Source organism: Canis lupus, chromosome 5 (assembly GCF_048164855.1).
Source record: "Canis lupus baileyi chromosome 5, mCanLup2.hap1, whole genome shotgun sequence".
In the NCBI taxonomy this organism is placed as follows: domain Eukaryota; kingdom Metazoa; phylum Chordata; class Mammalia; order Carnivora; family Canidae; genus Canis; species Canis lupus.
This window is the reverse complement of record NC_132842.1, coordinates 40990135-41009895: the sequence shown is the minus strand read 5'-3', so window position 1 is coordinate 41009895 and position 19761 is coordinate 40990135. Positions and strand designations below refer to the sequence as shown.

At 41.3% G+C, this 19761-nt stretch overlaps 1 protein-coding gene across 1 annotated transcript; it reads left to right on the top strand.

Annotated features, from left to right (window-relative positions):
- Positions 1 to 954: 954 nt before the first annotated feature.
- Positions 955 to 15952, top strand: GRXCR2 (glutaredoxin and cysteine rich domain containing 2). Its single transcript, XM_072826348.1, has 3 exons — positions 955 to 3520; positions 9507 to 9734; positions 15444 to 15952. Exons 1-3 carry the CDS (start codon positions 3185 to 3187, stop codon positions 15624 to 15626), a joined length of 747 nt encoding a protein of 248 aa, XP_072682449.1. The 5' UTR covers positions 955 to 3184; the 3' UTR covers positions 15627 to 15952.
- Positions 15953 to 19761: the final 3809 nt, after the last annotated feature.

The following is a 19761-nucleotide window of genomic DNA, read 5'->3' as shown; positions in this document are numbered from 1 at the left end:
AAGGACAGTGCCCTTAATTCTGACAACTATCACTGGATCTACCAAATAAGGCCACACATAGCTGCATAGTAGAAGTCCCTCAGCTTTGCTGCTTAAGGTGGATTTAGATAATAGAATTGCTTTAGATTAATTAGTGGCTGAACAAAGAGGGGTCTGTGCCATTGCAAATAACTTCTGCTGTACCTGAATCAATATTTCTGACATTGTAGCAACTACAAGAAATTAATAAATATGCTGCTTGGCTAAAATAGGTTGATGCCATTTCAGGTACATTTTTAAAAGTTATTTAATACCAGTTGCTGTGGTTCATGGATGCCCTGGCTAATGAATATATTTCAGTCTCTTGGTGTTATCCTCCTAATAGTTACCACTGTAGTCTCCCCTTGTGTGCTGTGTTCTCTAAAAGGTCTTAAGTGCATGTTTGCAGCCATCAGCAGTACATCAGATGGTCTCACTGCAGAAACAGAAACAAGATGAACAATGAGAGGAACACAAAGACAGTTCTTCCATGGATCTGACGTCTGTTCCTGGAAGTTTCACGATGAGACAAGAGCAAATTAGTTTTGATGGTGACTGAGAATCACACTAATAGGTGTTTGGTCAATCTCTCATGTGTAAGAGGATGACCAAAATGGGAGAATTGTTAAATTAATTAAAGAAGGAGGTCGTTAAACTGATGTGGCTTTAATGTTGTGGTAGCCTATGTGACCTATATAACCCAAATCTAAGCCCATATGTGCCTAGTGGGTATGAAATGAAAATGCTGGGGGCAGCTAGTCACTCATAGCCAATCAGTAATTTCCTGAATTTGCTTCCGCCTTTTCTCTGTATAAGTTTCTCCCCTGCACACCTGTGGAACAGGTGGAACACTCCTAACCACTTCTAGTTTGGTGCTGTTTGATTCAAATCAATTTTTTCCTCTAATAATATAGGATAATGATATTCATACTGTACACTGGATAAAATGAATGAGACTAATGTAGTTAGGGGTGGACTTCTAGAAGTCTGAGGCCCTCCCTACCTGGTTGTCCTGAGGACTGAGGAAACCATATATCAGCCTCCTATAATGCATTCATGATACATCAGGGCCAGCTCTGCAGCCTAGGAAACCTAGAGGAACGTATATTCTGATCTTGTTATGAGCACATCTTCTTTAAAAATGTTTCTGTGTGTGTGTGTGTGTGTGTGTGTGTGTATGTGTGTAACCTATTCCTTCCATTGATTATGTAGGACCTTATAATTGTGAAACTCCTCCTTAGTGGAAATATAAATTTTTTCTTGACTGCTTTCTGATCCTACCTGTTCTCTGTTAAATATGCTCAATTCCTATTTTAAACGTTTGATTTATTTGATTTTTCTTGCCTGGAAGTCATTCACTCAACAGTTATTAATGGAATTCTTTAATGTACCAGGTCCTTTAATAAACATTGGGGATAGAGAAATGGTAAAGGCAGTTTCTGAGTCTAAGGGGTTTCCAGTTTAGTGGAGGGAAACACAGGAATGGTAAGAGAAAGCAAGAAGTGCTTCATGGTGGTTGGTGCAAGGTTCCATGGCCTCTGATTGGGGCAAGTGGGAAGACTTCCCAGAAGCAATGACATTTGAGATGTAGCTTGAAGGAGGATTGAAAGTTTGACATTTGAGTGGGGGAAACAGAGTGTTGGATAAGAGAAACCTATGGTTTTAAGAACTCGGTGAGCTTGTTAGTGAGCCTGGAACACTGATTCAGGCAGCAGCCAGAAGAGTGACAGAGCATGAGGGTGGAAATGAAGGTACAGTTAGGTTCCGGGGAGTTCTGCTTGCTGCACAGAAAGGTTAGGACATTTTATACAGGAGACTGATGACTTTAGATGGTTTTTGCAACATGGCTCTGGCATCAATGTGGAGAATGGATGGGTGTGGAGGTCATTAGGAGATTGTCGTAATTTCAAACAGCAAAGTGATAAGGGCTTGACCTAGGGTCAAGGTGGTGGGGGTAGATGAAAGATGGCAGTCGTGATAGAATCCATGGCAATGGCTACAGGAATACAAATGAGTTTGGGCAACTGAGTAAGTGATGGCATCATTAACACAAACAAGGAGAAAGGCTCAACCCCCACCATTTCGGCTCCTCAAATCCAACCCACCCTTTAAGATTTCTCTCAAGGGCCCATTCCTTTACAAGTCTTCTTGCATCCTTGTTCCCTTAGGGACCATTCTCTTCCCAGAATAGATATTCTGGGAGTCAGCAGTGGACAATTTGCTTAGCAAGCAGAAGGCTCTTATTTCATGTGTGTTAAGTCTGTTTCCTGAACTAGATGCAGGACTGTCATTCACAAGCCCCATGTCTCATGCTTCCCTGATAGTCATCACAGTGACGAGTGCACAATGTCAGCCATTTACTGGATGTTGTCTAGAGTAGGCAGCGGGGCTTGGTGCTGTGCTTCCAAATGAAACCTTAACTTAAAGTAGATGTGAAATGTAGCCTCTCTGATTCATGCAGGGATGAAGGCCTGGAGTCCAGGATCCGTGGTTTCCTCCTATCTAGGGCTCCATGAAACACAGTTTGAAAACTTTTGGCTTAGTAGACTGGCTGTGGGTTTGGGGGTCAGAACTGAGTTCTGATCCCCATTCTGTCTCTTACCTAGCTGTACTAGAATAGACAAATGGGGGAACAATTCTCGCTTTCCCTTCTGTAAAACATGGGATAATTATATTTCCAATATAGGCTTATTGTGAGGACAAAGTAAGGCAATGCAGGCAAAAATCTGTGGTGCCTATTAAGTGCTCTTATCTACAACTAGGTCGTAGTTGTTGGTAAGAATAATAATAAGACATTTGCTGGCTGATGGAATAACTGATCCTTATTGGATTGATACTTGTTCAGCCTAAATAAATCTACTCTTGCTCAGGTTAGGAAGAGCCAGGGTTAGGGTGAAGTTATGGGGGGAGCTTGGGAATCAAAGGATACCCAATCTTGTCTTATGCTGTGCTCCGTCCACACCATAAACCCATGATCACCTACCTCTGCATGAACGTCTATCAATATTTAATGTGTGGGTGTCAGTTGCTGTAAACTGAGCATACCCCAGCACCAACTTGAATTAATTATATGCAAGAGGAGAGAAAATAAAATGCCTTTTCTTGAGAGCCCCAAATTTTACTGGCCACACTGAAGCCTGGAAACCACAGAGTGAAATTTCTACTGATGGAGGACCCTGAGAAGAAGCTGAACCAGAAGAGTGATGGCAAACCACGGAAAGTACGCTTTAAAATCTCTTCCTCCTACAGTGGCAGAGTGTTGAAGCAGGTCTTTGAGGATGGGCAGGAATTAGAGTCGCCAAAGGAGGAATACCCTCACAGTTTTCTCCAAGAGTCCCTTGAACCAATGGATGGTGTTTATGGGTCTGGGGAAGCCCCCAAACCCCAGCCATACTCCCCTAAGCTGACTGCTCAAAGGATCAGCGTGTTTAGAGAGGGCAATGCCTACACTTTGACGGGCAGTCAGCCTTTCTTCAATGACTACAAGGCGAATGATCATAAGGTTGGTATTGTGTGGTGTATAAACTCTAAGGACTAAAATGTAGATAGGAAAACACTAACTCATTCGAATTTGTATCTTGCTCATGCTCTGGTACCAGCCAAAGCTGTGGGTATACCAAATGGGAAGCTGCTGTTGGAATAATATTTCTGGAACAAAAATAACATGCTTGCTGACTACTTATTGGAAAGTGCAATAAGCATGTATAGTATTCAGTTCCATCCTGGATAGTCAACTGTAATTGGGTCATTGGCTAGGTTATCTGGGTAAGTAAATTAAACAGCGGTGCAGTGGTTTTCAGCATGCCAGACTGCCGTTTTAGAAAATTATGTGACAACCGGTTGTTTTGTTTCCTGAAAGAGCTGAGTGTTTGAAGGTGCTCGCTGCATTCCAGCCAACCATTCAGCTTGTGGCTTATCCGTGTCTTATTTCATTTCCTATCTCTGTCTCTGTGCCTGCTTTTTAAAAAATGTGTTTTTTTGTTATTGTTTATGTATTTTGCCTTTCCATTGTTCATTAGCATGAACACTGAGTGATTGGAGCCCTGGGAAGAAATAGTGAAAAGCAAGTCAACCAGAGGAAATGTTACTTGGGGAAAAAGTTTGAGCTAATAGTTCAATTGAAACATGTATTTTATCTGTTAATTTCAATTCTCTTCCCCAGTACCATAGATAGTCAAAAGCCCATACATGATTTTCTTTTAAGCTAGAAGAACTTGGAAAATATTCACTGATTTCTAAAAATGAAAAAGAGATTGTATATGCCTGCCATTGGGACCATGATTGCCTTTTTTTCTTTAAATACAATTATATAATGTGCCAGGTTATTAATGAATGGTACACCAGGATATGCTCTCATCTTTAAAGTGTGAAATTCAGATAATTACTCTCTAATCATTTTTATTGTTAGTTTCCTTAGGGAACAGATAATTCATCTATGGCAGACAAATGCATTGGCCTCTCTGGCATTGGTAAAAGTGTAATTATGGGCAGTCCACATTTATCAAAGATAATACCAGGTTTCTTTTTTATAATAAAGGGGGCTGGAGTGAATAAGCCCTCATGTTAGTGGAGTGACTCATGCATTATTACAAAGCAGTATCACAGACTTTCTCAGTGGTTCTTTATCACAGCCTTGAGGGAAAGGCAAAACATGGTCATTCCCATTTTGCAGATGAGGAAAACTGAGTGCCAAGTTGTTAAGGGATCCACCCAGTATTAGAGGATCATTAGGTGCAAAGTCAGAATAAGAACCCAGGTTTTCTGATTCATCATGCTTTTGGGCATGTGGAATGTTCCTTTTTATTCTCTAAAAGTATTCTTTTTTATTCCTATTTGTTCTATTCTCACCATAAATAATCATGATGTTAACAGTAATAGTTGCCATTTACTGATGCCTACTATATCCTAGGTTCTTGGCTATGACTTGTACTTACAGTATCTCTTTGAAACTGAATCTTATTTGTAGGTTGAGACTTTACAAAGTTGTAGTTTATGCAGACCTTGTACAAGGCCTGGTAGATAATATTGGACTGCTTGACCTTCACAAGTCATGTGTCAAACTTGACACTTACATTAATGTATAATTTGATAAGGACTTATAAAACCAGATGATTGAGTCTTCATAGCAGCACCACACCATTGGTTTAAACACAGTGCTCTGGAGACCATATTCAGAGTTTGATTCCTTCTTGATCCATTTATCCTTGTTTCCTTTGTTGCCTGATCCAATTTACCTCCCCATCTTAGCCAGCTTCTGGGTAAGAGAGGGGTCAGGATGGAGACCTGTAGCTCCACCCACTGAAACAGGTCATCAGTGTGGTATTTATGAAAAATAAGAAAAGACAAGCTGGAAAGCCATGATTTTTCAATAGCGAATCCAACTGTAAAATAGATCCTGGTAAATATTGGCTGTGAAGCAACACTGGGTAGCAGTTAAGCACAATAATTATAAGTAAAGATTCTGAATTTGAACAGGTATCTGTCCACCAATGTTCATAGCAGCTTTATCCATAGTTGCTCACAAGTGGGAGCAACCCAGATGTCCACCAGTAGATGAATGGACAGATACAATGTGGTGTATACACACAGTCAGACATTACTCAGCCTTGAGAAGGAAGGCTATTCTGACACTGGCTACAACGTGGGTGAGACTTGAAGACACGCAAAGTGAAATGAGCCATTTGTAAAAAGAGAATTCCATGGTTCCACCTCTGTGAAGTGCCTAGAGTAGTCAGATTTACAGAGACAGAAAGTATAGCGGTGGTTGCCAGGGGCTGGGGGAGAGGAGAGGTAGGAGTTCAATGGGGATACAGTTTCACTCTTAGAAGATGAAGAAGTTCTGGGGATGGGTAGTGATAATGGCTACACAACAGTGTGAGCGTACTGATGCCACTGACATGTACACTTAGAAATGGTTAAAGTGGTAAAAAAAATTTTTTTAAAAGATTTAATTTGTTTGAGAGAGAGAGAGATAGTGAGAGCACACAAGCAGAGTGGGGAGCAGAGAGAGAGGGAGAAGCAGGCTTCCCCGTTGAGCAGGGAGCCTGATGCGGGTCTCCATCCCAGGACCCCGTGATCATGACCTGAACTGAAGACAGATGCTTAACCATCTGAGCCACCCAGGCGCCCCAAAGTGGTCAATTTTATGCACTTCATATTCTATCACTTTTCCCAGTAAGAAATAATCATGAAAAAAAAAATCAGGTGCTCTGATATCCGTTAAATCTGGGCTTGCTGTCCACTCTACCTACTTACTGTGGGAGCTGGAGCAGACCACTTAATCTTGCCTGTTTTATTACGAAATGGGATTAATAAAAGTACTTAGGAAGATTATTGTGGTGATTAAAAAAGATTATACATGAGAAATACTTAGCATTGTGCCTGGAACATTGGATGTGCTTAGCAAATATTCCCTATCATTGTGATAATGACCAGGTTCTTATCAAAGAAATATGGAGTCTTTAAAAAAAAAAAACTTTACATGATAGAGAAAGTGGTTATAAACAAATAAGTATTTTACAGAATTGAAACCATTTGAAGTTTATAAGATTTATTTAAAAAAATGAAAGGGAAGGAAGGGACATAGCATTTACTGAACATGTACTTTGTACATATGCCATTTCATCTTCACTGTATTTCTTTGAGAAAGATTTTACATTTTGGAAAAACAGTGCATGGAGTCTGGTAACTTGCAAATCTTGTACAGAAAAATTGACCTCAAAAAAAAAAAAAAAGAAAAAAGAAAAATTGACCTTAGACCTGCCTGCCTCCAACCCATTGCATTTCTAGGACTCAGGAAGGTGTCTCTGCATCTTAAGTGGAAAGGGCTCATGGTGCTTGTATTGCCGTCTCCAGGTGTGTGGCCACTGGCGTCAGAGCATTTATGAAGCTCAGTCATCTAAGTTGCCATTCTGGGCACCATGGAAGGAAACCCAAAAATTCCTGGCTTCATCCTGGCCCTCTGTAATATAAGAGTGGGTGTTCCTCACAGGCAGTTGGGTCTCACCAGATAACGGGAACTTTGGTTACACCTGGAGGTTTCCTTAGATGCAAGGAAGAACTTGGCGGTCGAGGTGACTGAAACATAAACACACCTTACAGGTGATTTGGGACCCTCCTTCTTTCGAGTACATTAAAAATAAATTTACTATCCTGGGTGTCTCAGATATAAACCAGGGTAGAAGCAGGAGGTTGGACTACATGACCACAGGCTTTTTTTTTTTTTTTTTTTTCCAGTAGCTTAAGAGTTTCACCTTGAAAAAGCCAGTTCTATATGTGAAAAAAAAAAAAGTTCCCTAGTAACTAAACCTCCTTGGCTATTAGTGGAAGTGGAAATGGAACCTTCTAAAAGTACCACCATCTTTATCTTCTGATGTTCAGAAACCGATAGTCCAGAGTGTGAAACAGGAACCCAGTGCACATCAAACAGTAGGAAATGGAAGCTGCCATATGATCCCTTGGAGACAGAGAGAGAAAGAGAGAGAGAGAGAGAGAAAGCAGGGCCAAGTAGGAAGCTGGTAGCTTCATAAATAATGATAGAAAACTCTGTGTTTCAAGGAAGGGGATCCCAGTACTGAAGTCCCATTTAAGCCAGGGTGTGACCGAATCCATTAAGGCTGTAAACAGGAGACTGCTTGATTGTGGCATCCCAACGGATTTGGTTTCTACACTTCTATAAATGCAGAGTGGAATATTTCATGCTGGAGTATGTAGCTGTGTAGCATGATTGTGCATGCATTACTAATGAACAGTTTTTAATACCAGCGACAAGGCCATCTCTGCACAGTATCTTTCACTTCTGAAAGTCCTGTTTTATATATTCTGCTTTGCACCCCATCCCTAGAAATTGGTATAATTGGCCTCGGGGATGAGCATCAAAATCTCTGACCATGAGAGCATTGCCTAGTCAGCACAGAAAAGCAGAGTATTGGGGCAGAGTCCTGAAACCTGGGATCCTAATCATTAGCTGGTATGTTACTAGGTTTGGGGATGTTGGAGGCTCCCCGAAGGGAGTCATGGTTAAAAAGAGGGCACTCAGGAGTCTCAGGACGGCACCTGCTTACCACCCAGTATCCAAGTATTCCTATGTTTCGTTTTGCTTTGTTTTGTGTTGAGAGAGAGAGAGCGAGAGCATATGTGAGTGAAGGAGAGGAGGGGCAGAAGGAGAGGGGAAAGAGAATCTTGAGCAGGCTCCAGGCTGAACACAGGGCCCAACTTGGGGCTTGATCTCACAACCCTGAGATCATGACCTGAGCTGAAATCAAGAAGCAGATGCTTAACTGACTGAGCCACTCAGGCCCCCCAGGTATTCCTGTTTTAGTAATGACTTTGTGGTGATGCCCACCAGTTAGATGTCACCCCATCTGTGGATGAGCAACCTGGGGATTCTAAGAGGCCAAATGACTTGCCTATATCTCACAGTTGGTAAACGGTAGAATTAAGGTTGGTGTTATTTGTCACCAAGCTGTTGTATCTCTGCGAGGAAATCTGTGTTCTTAGGAAATCCCTAAACATTTATTCCCCCGTGCTGCTCTGCTGCATTGTAGTATTGCCTAAATTATTCCTCAGGAAATCACCAAGAAATACATGGTAAACCCACACAGAGGAATATAAGCTATTAGTAATGATGCTCCAGAAGTATATTTATTGGCATAAAAAGATTTATATATTGTACAAACAATAAAAACATTACATATGTAAGATCATTGCATATATATAAGATCACTACACATTTTATATATACATAAATATATATGTATATGATCATTATATACATAATGATATTACAGGGTTTTTTGGGGGAAATGCTTGTGAATAGTACAGTGTAGGTATTAAGATATGGACTTTAGAGTTAGGCAGACTGGGATTTGAATCCCTGCCACAGACCCTGACCACTGGTAACCTTGGGAGACTCTTAACCCCACTGTGACTTAGCCTCCTTATCTGTAAAATATAGAAATCATAGCATAGCACCCACCTCGAGGGATGTTGAAGGGAAAGTGAGGTAATGTTTCTAAAATGCTTAACATGATGTGTGACACAAAATAAACACTATCCACTATAATAAAATAATGATAATAATAGTTCTATAAATATTATCTACTATTATTATTTATGCATAAAAGTTTGGAGAGCTATTTAATTTTTTAAGCATTCTTCTGTATTTACAAGACACTCACTGCGCCCAGCTGTGCATCATGTACTGTGGTTTAGAGGAATAGAAACTATGGCTTCTGTCCTGCAGAGTCTTACATTGCAGTTATATGATTGGTTCAGTGTTGGTTGGTTATCATCAACAGGGCAAAGGAAGCTAGTTTTCAGTGTTTTTAGAGAGAGCGAATGAACCAGGGAGTGAACTGTAACTTTGGGGTTTGTTGGAATCCTAAATGCCAGACAGTTACAAGCTCTTTCTCTCAGACTCTTTCCTGGCATGTTGAACAGGTCCTGCAGCCCTATATTTGGTGATTGCTCATTCTCCATTTCTCTAGTCCCCACCTATTATAGATTTTGGAAAGATCATCATCTACACGAATAACTTGAAAATCATTCGAACCCCCATGGACAAGAGAGACTTCATGAGGAAAATTCTCCAGAAGGAAGAGGAGGCTGAGGAGGAGTCTCTGATGAGCAAAGAAGAAATCTACGGAGACAGTGACCAGAACGATGAGCATTTGCCAGACGCAGGAGGCACATTCCCCCATAACCAGTACCCACAGGTGTGTCAGAATGGTTCACTGTCTTACTTGGAGCTGGCCCTACAGCAGTGGTTTTCAAATGGTTTTGATTGTGCACACTTAAGTGAAAACTTGAATATAAATACTTGAGATGTCTAACTGTTGAAGACATTAGGGAATTTTAAATTTATTATATTTTAATGGTATGTTATTAGCAATAATGGTTATGTCTGTATTTCAAATATGCATAATTTTATTTTTTTCAGTGACTTCTTTTGAGATCTGATTAGGTATTTATTATTTTCATTCTGCATTGTGGCACATAACAGCTTATTCTGGACATGGAAAAAAATCAGCTCTATTCTTTTTTCTTATGGGTTTGCTTGTGCTTCTATTATTGGTGTTACCCTCAATCCAGTTTCCTTAAAGAATCTTATTGAGCCATGTGTCTAGATTTTGTAGAGACTTAGTTTAGTTAAAACTAATTGTTATCTGTTTATTCATAGACACACACACACACACACACACACAGAGGCAGAGACACAGGCAGAGGGAGAAGTAGGCTCCATGCAGGGAGCCTGATGTGGGACTGTCCAGGGTCTCCAGGATCACACCCTGGGCTGCAGGCGGCGCTAAACCACTGCACCACCGGGGCTGCCCAAAACTAAGTGTTATCTGCAAATCCACTAGACCAAAGACAAGTGAACTTCCATATGTTGCAAGGTGCTCAAAGTGAATGAATGAGCTGGGACACCACTGTCACTTGATGTGCAGTGGGGTCACTTTACATCATACTACTTCAGGGAAGCAGGGTCCCTTGGGTCCCGTATTTGTTTGGTGACTGCCTGACCTAGTGAAGGGGCCAGTGTCAATTAATTTATTAAAAATGAGCATAACAGTTTCTTTTGAAAATATCTTGAAGCTTAATTTCTTGCCTTTTAAAGATAAAAAGTAAGTAGAAATAGTAGAATGATTTTCTTCCGACACCTCTCAGAGGTGTGCACTCCTCACCTTGGAAACCATTGCCTGGACATGCTTAGATGAAGGGGTAGAGTGATGATAGTCATTAGTTCGCAGTTTGGGATTGGCGGTGGGAAAAGCAACTTTGATGGATTTAAGCTAAGAGGGTAAAAGCTTGGATAGCAGGAGAAATGAATTTTCTCTCTCTTCAGTTTCCATCTTTTGGGAGTTGAAGCTTTCTATGGGACTCACTCTCATCTCCCATGGATCGGTGTGACAAAATGGGCCAAGGGCATTCTCGTACGTGAGTGACGTCCTGACCCCGGTAGGGTTTAGAGGACAGGAATAGGAAAGTCATGACCAGACTCTGGCAAAAGACTCTTATTAAAGTTCTGCTCACAAAGACTCTTATCTCTCTCCAAACTGATTTCAGGTTGATAAGATACTTTTGAAATGCAAGTATGATCATGTCACCCCTTCTTCACTCTTTTCCCCACCCCAAACTTTCAGTGACCTCTGACTGCTTGGAATAAAACAGTATATAGCCTGGGCACTGTTAGCCTCTTTAGCCTCCTCTTACACATCTCTCCTCATTCACTGTCCTAGACACACTGCCCATCTAGCTACCACGCATATATGTTCTTTGCCCTTTCCTACCAGAAGCAACTCTCTTGTGCCTAGAATATTCTCCAGATTCCCCTCTGCTTTGCTCTTAGCACCTGAAATCTCAGTGGAGGCATCACTTGCTCAGAGGGGCCTCCCCTCACTTCTATGAAGATAAAATACCCAAGGATGGACACCTCAGAGCAGCTTACATCCCTCCTTAGTTGTGATCTTATATTTCCCTGTGTAAATCTTTGGTTAATGTTTACTGTAACTCACTAGATTTTGTCTCCATGAGTCCAGGGGCCGTATTTATGTTGAGCATAGCAAAGTAGTTCTCATGTCAAAAAAAATGAGAAATAAAAATAAAAATAGAGCCTAGCACAGAGTAGGTGTGCAGTAAATGTTAGTTAAATGTTCATGGAAATAGTATTGGAATTTTGGACCAGAGAAACATCTGGTAGAAGTATCATGCCTCAGCCTTCTCTTGCCTTTTATGTGGCATGGCTCAGAACCTAGCAGAGCAGCAGGCAGACTATAAACGTTGTGATCCAAAACGTTACTTTCCCACTTTAAAATTCATTAATTCTATTCTTTTCCATCCTATTTTGTAATTTGCAGGAGCATATATTTGCAGAAGTGAGCCAGAAATGATAAAATGCAGGTCACGCTGCAGGCCTGAGTAAAAAAGCAGCAACAGGCCTGACATGACAATTATCTTTAAATTCAATTTGGAGAGATCCATGTTTTTTCGCTGTAAGACCATAAACTAGGACAGAGGTATGCAGCCGAAAGTTGTCATGAAAGGTTATACTTCACTTGCCTGTCTTTTAAACTGTTTTAAATTGCTATTTGTTTGCCAAATCCCTTGTGCAATAAATGCCCAGACAGATTTTATTCTAAAAAAGAAGGTCAAAGAACATCAAGGAGCCCCTTCTGACCAGGAGACTCTTTGCTGTGTTAGATGGAACAGGGAAACAGTGGGAACCTTGATGAAAGAGCAGGTCAAGGCTAAAAGCCAGGCCATGCCAACCCTCTGTATTAACTATAAAAGAAAAGGAGAGGAATAATTGAATTGAGCCACAGTGAAATACAGAAGGGGAAAAATCTGGCCATATGTTTGCTGGATCCAAGACTGTAACTCATCTGGGCTTCTTTATGCTTTATGTGATCTTGCCTTTGAAATAATAGTAATGGTAGTAGTAGTAGTAGTAATAATAATAATAATAACTGCCATTTATTGAGAGCCCATGATAGCTGAGCACCATGCCCACTGCTTTCCATGCATTAGTCTCTTTCTTTCTCATGAGGACTTTCTGAGGGAGGTAATTGTTAGCAGTCTTCTTCTGTAGCTAGGGGAACCAAGGCACAGAGAAATCAAGTAACTTGCCACACGTCATCAGAATTGGCAGTCAAACCCAGGTCCACCTGACTACCAATCTTATAATCTTAACCCATCTACTGAGAAACCTCCAGATTGGTGCTTGTTGGCTACTTTAGGGCCACCCAAGCTTTTGAATCTACAATGAAAGCTGAGGCCCTTTTCCTTGCTCATGGAGCCAGTAAGAGGTGGTTTGGTAAGGTGGTCTGTTGGTTCTAGAACTTAAGTTGTGCGATACAACTATGTTCTAAGTCTTCTTACCGAATATTTTCTGAGAAGAATTTAAAAATGTTGAGAATGGAAGACAGAAGCTTATATCCCGCATGCCTTGTACAGAGTAGAGGCTCAGTAACACTTGATTTAATGAATCACTAAATGATTCAGTGAGTGTGCTGAGGGCAGTAGTTGGAAGGAGGTTGGTAACCTAGGGTAAGAGTGCAAACTCCAGTGAAGCACCTAATACTGCATTGTATTACCATGTGGCATTAGAGAAAATTTGATCAATGATTTATTTTTGTTCTCTGCAGCACACTCACCAGGTCATTTTATTAATCTTTTAATACCTGAACCTGGCATTCTATGCAAATTAATTTTTGGCTAACATGTATGGCACTATGGTAGGATTTTACTATACTTTCTTTGACAACATTAAAATCTCACTAGGACCCAGTACAAAACAAAAACGTGGATTTGGCAGCAAAATGGACCGTGATAATTTGCTTAAAGAATATTTTGGCAAATACATTTATTTTAAAGACTTTAAGAGAAGAAAAACAAGTTTCTCCATTGTTAATATATTAAAGCATAGCAGTAGTCAGGGCGCCTGGGTGGCTCAGTCGGTTAAGCATCAGCCTTCAGCTCAGGTCACGATCCCAGGGTCGTCAGGATCCCTGTTCAGTAGGGAATCTATTTCTCCCTCTCTTTCTGCCTGCTGCTCCCCCTGCTTGTGCTTTCTCTCTCTCTCTGTCAAATAAATACATGAAATCTTTTTAAAAATAGAATAAAATATGGCAGCAACTGATAAAATATTAAGAAAAGAAGATATAGACATCATTTAGGTTTTTGTCAGTTGGATAATCACTTCAGTTTCCTAAATCTAGAATAAATAAAATTTAATACCTTCTTAGGCACTTTCTAGCACAATGGAACTATTTTCAGAATGTACGCCTCCCTTTCCAAGATTATTTTTATTCTTAAGTTATAAAAGAAAGCTGTGTTAGCTGGGTGGAGCTACCCAGGGAACTCCAGCTCTCTTGTTAGTTCCTAGAATTTAAGAATTGGGAGGGTTCTCCAGATAGCATTATTTTGTTTCTTTGTCCAATAAACATGTGAACAACAAATATTGTGCCAGTCACCATACTTTAAGTCTTGGAAGTGGTGGTGACAGACTAGCACAGAGAACTTGCTGTGTGGTCAGCAGAAACCTTCAGTAGATATGAGATGTGCCATGCTTGGGGCAGTACAGGTGGATCAGGACTCCGGTCTAGAGGTGTAGGTACTGCTAAGCCAACATCTGAAAACAAATAGGAGTTGGGTGGGTTGGAGAGAGGAGCCCACAGGATCTGAGGCAGGGCTCCACCGTGAATCTGTGCCAGAATTGGTGGGTATCTGGACTAGGATTGTGGTTGTGGGTGGAGAAAACTGGATGGATTTGAGAGATGTTTAGCAGGTAAAATAGAGAGGACTTGGTACTGGATCTACCTGTTATTGATTTAGTACTACCCCTTATTTCTTGGGAAGTTCACAGAGTGCAAAGTTTACCAGTTTCCTTGGGATGGATGTCCTTAGGGAAGGAGCATGTCAGTAGACAAGGGGCATTATCTGCAGGATGGGAGTTGAGGACTAGTAAGTCCAGACTTAATAGCAAGGCTTAGAAGTGAACTAACTTTTATGGAGAACCTATAATATGCCAGATAATATATTGTGGTCCTTTTACATACTCTCTCATTTAATATTCTAGCTACTCTGAGTGGTGAGCATTACGAGTCCCATTTTGCAGGTGAAGAAAAAGGTTTAGAGAGGCCAGGGGAACTGTCCACGGTGCACGATTGCTGTCTTAGGCCATATCACAGTTCTTAAAGAAAATAAAGATGAAGTGCTGCAAGAATTCAGAGCTAAGCTTCAAAGGATTGTTGTTGAGTTGAGTTGTCCATCTACTCAGTCTTTGGTCACATAAAAACAATATTTCTTGAATGCCTGCTGTTGGACAGCTACAGTGAGGGGCTGTGTACATAGTCGTGTGGAGCATGAACTCTGGGCTCGGTTGCCTGGGATCAAAACCTGCCTCCTCTCTTCCAGGCTGTGTGACCATTGGCAACTTCTCAGTCTCTCATTTTCTCATCTGCCACAAGGATGATAATACTCACCCTATCTCACTGGGATGTTGTGTGGATTAGATGGATGTAGAGCAAACTCTTAGAACAGCTCCTGGCACCTACTTAGCATGCCACAAATGTTCACTATTAGCATTTGGCAGTGAGGGAAAGTAAGTCCTTGTCCTGATGGAACATACAGAAATAACATGTCACATGGTGACAAGGGCGATGAGGAACGAGGAGGTACAGAGTGCAAAGGGGGGGGGCGGGTGATGCGGTCTCAGAGATTCCATCAGGGAAATCCTATCTGATAAAATTAAAGTGAGTTTTCTGTGCCTCTGGCCTGTTCCCCCTTTGCCAGTTGTAGGAAGCATTTTGTCCTCCCATTCTCTCATTTTGCCTCTGCCTTCTTGGCAGCCCAGTGCTATTTCAACCTGCTTTGGAAGAAAGGTCTCGAACTGCTGTAACTAAACCCTGACCTGTCTCTTGCAGGAAGGGGAGCTTCCCGAGGACAACTGTTTTCGCTGCCGAGGGTCGGGCAGCGCCACCTGCTCCCTGTGCCACGGCAGCAAGTTCTCCATGCTGGCCAACAGATTTAAGGAGTCCTATCGGGCCCTGCGGTGCCCTGCCTGCAATGAGAATGGCCTGCAGCCTTGCCAGATTTGCAATCAATAGCCCGTGGCTTTGTATGTCCGCTGTTATCGCCTCCTTCCTGAAGTGATTTCTAATAAACTGCCCCCTCCTTCTCTTCCTTCTCCCAGCAAGGAAGCCACGGTGGCTGTGACCACTTCCACCACTGGCAAAACTCAATCACTTGATGACATTTCGTAAGGCTAGTAGCATCTCCGTGTGGTCCTAAGTGGCAGAGGCATTTTCGAATTAGAGTCTGCTTTGAAATGGGTTCTAAAATTATCCTTCCAGGAACGTGTGTGTGCATATTATTTGACTTAGCTCAGTTTTTTCCCTTGCACTAGTGAGCAAATAAATGTCCATTTCAGGCAGCAGGTTGAAGTCGTTTTCTGGTTGGGAGTTATTTTGCAAAATTATGCAGTGAGGAAGGAATAAAAAAGGCAGGTTTCTGATGAACTGAATTCCTGTTGCTTGTAATGTATTTGAAATCATTATCAGTCAGATTGAATTTTTAATTAACCAGAAGAGGACAGGGATGTCCAGTGCCGAATGTATTAGCAGGCCACTGAAAACAAAATAACATGTACGTGCTTCATGCTGAAGATAGGCAAGCTGAGAAGGCTTTTCTTTCCAAGTCCTGAGTCTCTCCTGTGTGATGTGCTAGGGTAGTATTCATGCAGGCAATGAGCAATGCTACTTCTTAAGACCAGATGAGATAAGACATTTCTGTGTGCCTCTAAACTACTGAGGTTATTTACAAGCCAAGTCAAAGCTATTTATTATAAATTTGGTGCTTAAGTATGTGTGTGTGATATGACTTCTTGAATTATTAGCAAGTAAATAAATGTATTTTAAATCTAAGATACAGCCACAATCTCTTCAAAAAAGACTGGGTATTTTATAGTTCTCTGCTAGAAACCTCTCAAAGAAAAAGTAACCTGGGCAGATTTTTAAGAATTATCTTTCTACTATCTGTGAATACACATGCTGAAGGTAATTCTTTCCTCTTAAAGTTGATTATAAAATTAGAAAAATAGTTTTGTTAATGACCTTTTGTAGCTCTAAAGCCACTCCCCTTACCCCTTGAGAATAACACTGTAAAATCTGTTATCTATAGAGACACATGGCTTTTCTACGATAATTTTTATTTTCATAGCTTAATTTTTTTCAAAAATTTTGGTTACCCTCTAATATTCACCTGTTAAAAGAATCCAATGGTGGAATGCTTTTCAGGAAATATAAACACTTATAAAAAGATTAAAATAATTTTTGAAGCCATAATACATTTTGCCTTTTCTCTCTGAGCCAGAAAAATAGAACTATTGCTCACCAACTTTCTTTGTTTCTGTACTTAACTATTTCCTCACTTGGATTATGTTTGTGTGTTTTCCTTTTAAGATTTTATTCACTTATTTGAGAGGAGAGTGAGTGTGCAAGCAAGAGAGAGAGAGAGCGTGCACACACAAGCGATGTTGGGGGCGAGCAGAGGTTGAGGGAGAAGCAGATTCCCTTCTGAGCAGGGAGCGTGATGTGAGGCTTGAACCCAGAACCCCGGGATCTTGACCTGAGCCGAAGGCAGATGCTTAACTAACTGAGCCACCCAGGTGCCCCTTGGCTTATGTTTTCTCGCTTTTGACTCTGTTTGTTTTTCCAGAGGACCAGATGAAGGAATGATAACAAGAGACCTTTAAGTGTATTGTTCTCTTTTTTGACAGGAAGATTCGACAACAAATATTTTGAGTCCTGTATGCTTCATGTGCATTGTTGCCCAGATGGGCAGCAACCCTTTGGTAGTGCATGAGGCTTACAGTCTCAGTGGAGGAGACAGATCTATGAACAGATAATTCCAACATAGTGTGACAAGTTCTGGGACAGGGGGATTACAAGGAGCGTTTGAAGCACATAGAAGGGACATCTAACATAGTCTGAGTGGGGTTGGAGAGGCTTCTCAGAGGAAGAAGTGTAAGCATTGTTGGCCTCTTTTCCTTCCTTCATGCTTTTCAGGGCCTTTAATACTTTCCATCCCATGATAAATATATCCACTAATAATTACATTTGTTTATTCAGTTAACAAGTATTTATTGAATCCTGGAGATATATCGGTAGACAAAGCAGACAAAATCCTAGCCCCCATGGAGCTTACATTTTGGTGGGGAGATAATGACAACTAACAACATTTATTAAATATGTAATACATACATTTAGAGACAACTAAAAAGTATGCAACAGAGAATTAAAATATATAATTATGTATGTACCTATAATGTATAGGTGTAGAGTGTGTAAGAAAAGGATACATGCTTTGATGAAAAAGAAAACAATAAGGGGCATAGAGAGTTGGAAGGGGTTGAAATTTTATTTTAAGATTTTTAAAATTTCTTATTCATGAGAGACACACACACACACACACACAGACACAGGCAGAGGGAGAAGCAGGCTCCTCACAGAGAGCCTAATATGGGACTTGATCCCAGGACTCCAGGATCACACCCTGAGCTGAAGGCAGATGCTTAACCGCTGAGCCACCCAGGCGTCCCAGGGGTTGAAATTTTAAATTAGCTTTCAGGGAACCATCATTGAGAAGGTTTCCTTTAAATAAAGGCCCAAAGGAGATGAGGAGTGGGTTGTGAAAGTATCTGAGGTAAGATTTTTCCAGGCAGAGGAAATAGCAGGTGCTAGGCTCATAAGAAGGAGAGCCTGACGTGTTTGGAGAGCTGCAAAGAAACCAGAGTGGCTGGAGAGCATTGAGCAAGATGACAAGTGACAGGAAATGAGGTCAGGAAGAAAGGCCATGCCTCCTGGCGTGAGGGGGCCCTTTCTTTCAAAGCCCTTGTAAGATCTTGGGTTTACTGAGTGAAGTGCTGTTCTGGATGGGGTCTGTTTTCTCTCAAGGCACACCCCCTCCTTCCATACCCTGCTCTTACTTGCTGGGGTAGGAGACCTGCAAACTACACTTCCCAGAAGTCTGGCCGGCTGGCTTCCCATTAAGTTCTGCCAACAGGCGGTATTGGCAGAACTGGAGGCAGGAGGAGCCTTCTCTTTCTTTCTGATGGGAATCCTGACAGCTGTTCCCATGTGGCCACGGCAGTAGCAGTTATAGCAGCCCGGAATGCTGGCTCAGGAAGCCTGGTTCCAGCTGTAATCACCTTGGCGGCTCTGACTGTAGGTTCAATGTAACACCATTTCCCCCTTTTGTTCCTCTAGCCTAAGAGTGGTGATGGCTTGCTGCAGTTACTTATCTTTGTGATCAATCCCCTACAATATATATTCCCTCTCTTTGAAATGTCTACAGTGGTTTCTGGATTTCCTGATTGAATGCCAGGTGATACAAATATTTTGAGCAAAGGAAGGTCACAGTCTGATTGTGTTTTAATAAGCTTCTCTGGCTGCTGTGTTGACAAAAGACATCGTGGAGCCAAAGTATAAGTGGGAGCCCAGTTAGGAGACAATTGCAATAATTCTGGTGACAGCTAGTGGTGGCCTGGGCCAGTGTGGTACTAGAGGAAGTGGTATAAGTGGTTAGATTATGGATATATTTTGAAGGTTAGAGCCATAGAGTCTGTCTCCTGTCCTTTGTACCGAGAGATATTGCCCATGACTGCTGTGTGCAAACCCTATCTGTGGAGATAAGTAAAATACCCACTTCTTGGTTTGTGATCTCCAAGCATTGCCTCTGGTTTGAGCACTGCCATGGGTAAGCTTACTGTCATGAGTATAGTTGGCCAACTGATACTCCTAAGACTGCAAGAGTTCCTTCAGAGCTAGGAACAATTATGATGGTTTAAAAATATCCTAGTGATGCTGGGACACTTGGTTGGGACACCTGGTTAAGCGTCTGGCTCTTGATTTTGGCTCAGGTATGATCTGAGGGTTGTGAGATCAAGCTCCATGCCAGGGTCCATGAGATTCTCTCTCTCTCTCTCTGCCCCTCCCCCCACTCAAGTGCGTGTGGGTGCACATACACACACTCTCTCTCTAAATTAAAAAAAAATCTTAAAAAAATCCTAGTGATGCTATAATTAAAATAATGCTATGCCTTTTAAATGCTCCAAAAGTTTTAACTATGTCAGCTATAGTTCAATTTAAAAAGTTTTAAATTAATATGAAGGTTTTCAGAAGACATAATATCTATCCATTTACTTATTCATTGAGGCGTTTCTCACTGACTTTCTACTATTGT

Excerpts from the sequence above, each read along its gene's own strand:
- GRXCR2 (XM_072826348.1), top strand. The coding sequence starts at position 3,185 with ATGGAGGACCCTGAGAAGAAGCTGAACCAGAAGAGTGATGGCAAACCA. Across the intron at positions 3,521-9,506 it reads ACAAGGCGAATGATCATAAG|TCCCCACCTATTATAGATTT; the intron begins GTTGGTATTGTG and ends CCATTTCTCTAG. Across the intron at positions 9,735-15,443 it reads CCCATAACCAGTACCCACAG|GAAGGGGAGCTTCCCGAGGA; the intron begins GTGTGTCAGAAT and ends TGTCTCTTGCAG.